We start from the raw sequence: 4,946 nt of genomic DNA, 5'->3' as shown, positions 1-4,946 counted from the left end.
TCTTCATAGCGAATCCAGGCCAGCTAGGGCTACAGGGAGACCCTGTCTCAAAAAGACCAAAAAAAAAAAAAAAAAAAAAAAAAAAAATACACACACACACACACACACTTTGTGTGCTAAACAAAAAAATTAAAAATATTCACGTACATATGTATATTATACTCACAGTTTATACACACATATGTATATTATACACACAGTTTATACACAGTTTGCATAATTGTTCTTATTGAGGTTGATAACACTGATCAACAAGGAATATATGTGTTGCATTGGTTGTAAATAAAAAAAAATCAGGCCTTTGAAATCTTGAATGTTCTATATCATAAATTCCCTACCTAAATATTTTCAGCAAAATATATGAATGCTGCAAATAATATATGACCCAAAAGACTTTATGTCAGTAGGTTAAAGTGTTTTCTAATTCAGATCAATGATATTCCAAGGAAGGGCATTTTATATTTATAGTTAAGATCTAGAAATAGAATATTTCACTTGCTTATTCTTAGCAAGTTCTTTAAAAATTACAGAACTTTTGAATGACGTCTTAGCTTTTTTAACAGAAAAATTAGATGAAAAGATTAAAGAGCCAATTAAGGAACCATCTGAAGAGCCCCTGCCAATGGAAACAGAGGAGGAAGATCCTAAGGAAGAGCCTATAAAGGAGATAAAGGAGGTAAGGGCTCATGGCATGCTAACCTGGAGGCAAACCTGAGTTGCTTAGTAGTATTTACATGGAATGTTTGATATATATTAAAATTGTTGTAAATTTGATGTCTGAAATTTTGGAGTTCTTTGAAGATTCTAATCTAGATTTTCCTTTGAAAGTTTCATTAAATTCCTTATTATATTGAACTAGGGTCCATTGAAAGAAATGGCCTTTGACCAGTGTTTGGACCTCATCTCCAATCTCCTGACTTGAGACTGGTTCATGCTAATGTTAGAAGTACAGCTTAGGGGCTGGAGAGATTGCTCAGCAGTTAAGAACACTGACTGTTCTTGCAGAAGACCAGGGTTTGAATCCCAGCACCCACATGGCAGCTAACAACTGTCTGTAACTCCAGTCCCAGGAGATCTGACAGCCCCTTCTGACCCCAACGGGCATTGCACAGTGTGGGTGCACTTACCTACATGCAGGCAATACACGCATACACATGCAATAAAAATAATAAATATTTTTAAAAAGTACAGTTTAATGTTTCATCTCTCTGCCCTACTGTTGTATCTTGATGTGGAATGATCCCCTTGTAAATCTGAGAATTCTTATTGTTGCAAGTGAGAGGAAAATGATAGTTGTGATTCACTCCTATAAAAGTTAGCAGAAGAAACCACATTAAATGAAGAAGCCTTTAATTTTCTCTATCCTAGTTCTCCGTTTCCGCTCCTAAGCACATGGCTCAAATGTTTGCTAAGATATAGAGCCAGCTGCTACTGCTTGGTTTTGCTAATGTGCAATTTAGTTCTTCCTTGTAGGGCAAGAATAGAACTTAGAAATTCCTACTCAGTCTCCCCTCATTATTTTGTAGCCCCAGCTGGCCTGGAACTTGCTATGTAGACCAGGCTGGCATGGAACTCCCAGAGATCTGCCTGCCTCTGCCTCTCTATCCAAGTGCTGGGATCAAAGGTGTGTGCCAACACACCTGGCTCCCCTCATAGTTTGACAACAAATCTTACGTTTCATTTTTAGGTATGTGTAGGGACAATTAATTTTGCATTTGTTTTGTGCTATTAATTGAATGTAATACCATTTCCTTTAGGAGCCCAAAGAAGAGGAGATGACCGAAGAAGAAAAGGCTGCCCAGAAGGCAAAGCCAGTGGCTACTACTCCTATTCCTGGTACTCCATGGTATGTACTGAGCTCCACTGATCAGTTTATGTGTTCGATTATCTTGTATTTTTTTTTTTTTCTGTAGAAAGAAAAAAAATTAAAATAATGTCATATTTTTGACTGCTGAGTATTATTGTACTTGAACTACTGTGAGAACTTGAATCTGCTTTTTATTGTTTAATGCTTTCAATTTATATATGTATAAATGTGCTTAAATAGGCTGTGTGATTGTTCCCAGAAGTGTGCAAGTTATGACTTTTTGTCAAATTATTGAATTATTACTTGAGCTTGGCTTCCTCCTTACTTCCACTGCTATTAGTGTTTCCTTTCCTCTTCCTGCTGTAGCTCTTAACTCATACAAGCTGTGTATACACTACAGGGAGTAGTTTCTGAAGTCTTGTACTCTATATAGATTCCTTTCCAGTTTCTATTTGTTACTTTTCCCTCTTTGGTTTTTATTTTCTTCTTCTGTAGTGTCACAGTAGCTGGATTTTTAAGCTATGTCCCTGTGGTAATGTTTAATAGTGTTTTCCATTCCTGAATTTCCCACAAAATAGCAAGCAGACTTTGACGTGTGATCATATGCAGGTTTGATCTGGGTAGGATAGTTTTCTTAAAATGTGTGTAGTTATCCTTTTTTGAGAAAGTAGCTACCGTTAATAAGGATCGTTACCTAGACAAGTTGTTTTCAGCCTGGAGTAATTTTGTTCCCAGGTGGATGGATATATTGCAATGTTGGGAGACATTATTCATTGCTAAAACTTGGAGCATGTTAATAGCATATAGTAGGTTAATTGCTAGGTATGTTCCTGAACTCCCCACAATGTAAGAACTATGTAGTCTAAAATGTCGTTAATGCAAGATGGAAAATTCCTAGACTGATCCTAGAAATTATTAAGGGTTGATAGTGGTATGTACTTGTACTGTTATTAAATTTATTAACTAAAACATTAAAACTTAAGTTTTTCTGACTTCAACTTAGGTGTGCCTTTTGCATACTGTCACCATTGCTGTGAATTCATAACTGTATGGAAAATTCTGTTTGTCATCCATCACCTCTGGCTCTTAAAATCTTCCTGCCCCCTCTTCTGTAATGATTCCTGAGTCTAGGGAGGCAGAAATTTGATACAGGTGTCCCAGTTCAGGGACAAGCACTCTGCAGCCTTTTGTTCTCTGCATGTTGGCCAGTTATGAGCCAGTTGTGATTCTCTGTTAATCACTATCTTCTGCATAAGGAAGCTTTGCTGATGAGAGTTGAGGTTATGGATATAACAACTAGCCATAAGCTGGCCATGGTGGCGCATGCCTTTAGTCCCTGCAGAGGCAGGCATGGATCTCTGTGAGTTGAGGCCAGCCTGGTCTACATAGTGAGTTCCAGGCCACCTGGGGCTACAGGGAGACCCAGTCTCAAAAATGACCCCATAACTAGTCTTTAGGAGTCAGCTTAATACTGTATCTGTCTAGTAGAATAATAGAATTAGACTCTCCCCTATGTCCTAGGACCTGTCTAGCTTCAGGTTCCTAGCCTGATGTCAGTGTCAGGTATGGGCCCCATCTTATGAAGTGGACTGTAAGTCCAATTAGAAAGTGATAGGTTCCCATAATATTCGGGCCACTATTGTGCCAATGGGCATATCTTGCTTGGTCAGTTGTGGCTCACAGGAGTCACAGCTAGGTAAGGTTGATGATTAATCTTTTCTTCAGGCAGCTTGCATAGCACTTTCTAGCACTATGACTGCTAGCCAGTAGAGAGGAAGTTTTGAAGTCAGTACCAGCTTGATTTCTTCTGGTTTGTTCTACAGCTCTTGTATGTAGTATCTTCAGTAATGGGATCTTAAAATCCACTTCTGGGGGGTAATCAAGAGCAGGGGCAATGACCAGTATTGTTTGAGGGTCTTTGGGACCCCGGGTCAACAACTTCAGAAGAAAGGTTCCATTCCTGGCATTGGGCTTTTACTTTGCTAGCCTGTGGTATCTAGTTGGGGCAGTTTTCTTTGTCATAAGGTAACTCCTTTTAATCTCTTTTTATAATGTACAGGTATGTACTTTAAGAAGCTGCTGTAGTGGTAGTTTCCATATGGCTTTTCTTAAAGACCTTTGGTGTTAGTTATCCCTCCCCAAATTCCCTCCTCTGCCCTGCTCTCTCTCTCTCATTCTTGCACCCCTTTTAACCATTCCAATTCTATTATTTTCTTTTCCCTCTTTATATCACTGCGTTCTACTTTCCCTCCCAGCACTCCCCACCCACTTCCCCATGGCTCTTTCTTGGTTTCCTTACCTCTGAATTTTCACATTGAAACGTCTATATCTAAGATTTCAAAGCTAACATCCAACTATGAGAGAGAACATGTAGCGTTTGTCTTTTTGGGTCTGAGTTTCCTCACTCAAGGTGATTATTTCCAGTTCCATCTATTTACTTGTGAATTTCTTAATTTTGTTTATTTATTAATTTTTTTTCTTTTTGGTCTTTTTGAGACAGGGTCTCCCTGTAGCCCTAGCTGGTCTGGAACTTGGTATGTATACCAGGCTGACCTTGAACTCACAGAGAGCTGCCTCCCAAGTGCTGGGATTAAAGGCGTACACCATCATGCCCAGCTGTTTATTTTTTTTTAAGAACTGAATAATATCCCCTTGTGTATATGCACTACAACTTCATTATCCATCATTTGATGGGCATCTAGGTTGTTTGTAATTCCTGGCTGTTATGAAAAGGGAAACAATGAACATGGATGAACAGGTATTTCTATAATAGGGTATAGAATCTTTAGGGTATTTGCTCCAGAGTGGTATGACTGAATCATATGTTAAATCAGTTTTTAAGTTTTGAGGAACCTCTACACTGATTTTCATAATGGCTGCATCAGTTTATACTCCCAGCAGTAGCAGATAAGAGTTCCTATTGCTGGGGGCTGGAGAGATGGCTCAGCGGTTAAGAGCACTGACTGCTCTTGCAGAGGTCCTCAGTTTGATTCCCAGTACCCACATGGCGGCTACAAATTGTCTTTAACTCCACTTCCAGGGGAATCCAAAGCTCTCTTCTGACCTCCAGGGCATTCCACAACATGGGTGCACTCACATACATGCAGGCAATACACTCATAAAATAAAAATAATAAATA

General features: G+C 38.9%; 1 protein-coding gene across 9 annotated transcripts in view; it reads left to right on the top strand.

Moving 5' to 3' along the window:
• The window catches only part of Tcerg1 (transcription elongation regulator 1), a 68,601-nt gene that overhangs the window by 23,187 nt on the left and 40,468 nt on the right, over positions 1-4,946 (top strand). For 5 of the 9 annotated variants that reach the window (XR_003847560.1, XM_029557923.1, XM_029557921.1 and 2 more), the window contains 2 exons: positions 552-676; positions 1,758-1,846. Coding sequence is in view for 8 of the 9 variants with exons in the window: in XM_029557923.1 (XP_029413783.1) it covers positions 552-676; positions 1,758-1,846 (214 nt within the window). In the remaining variant the exon portion in view is untranslated. The remainder of the gene's footprint in view (positions 1-551; positions 677-1,757; positions 1,847-4,946) is intronic. The other 4 variants (XM_029557924.1, XM_029557922.1, XM_029557920.1 and 1 more) reach the window with 1 other exon arrangement.

Source organism: Nannospalax galili, unplaced genomic scaffold (genome assembly GCF_000622305.1).
Source record: "Nannospalax galili isolate Female #2095 unplaced genomic scaffold, S.galili_v1.0 scaffold328, whole genome shotgun sequence".
Lineage (NCBI taxonomy): Eukaryota > Metazoa > Chordata > Mammalia > Rodentia > Spalacidae > Nannospalax > Nannospalax galili.
The sequence above is the reverse complement of the archived record's forward strand: the minus strand, read 5'-3'. Positions and strand labels throughout refer to the sequence as shown.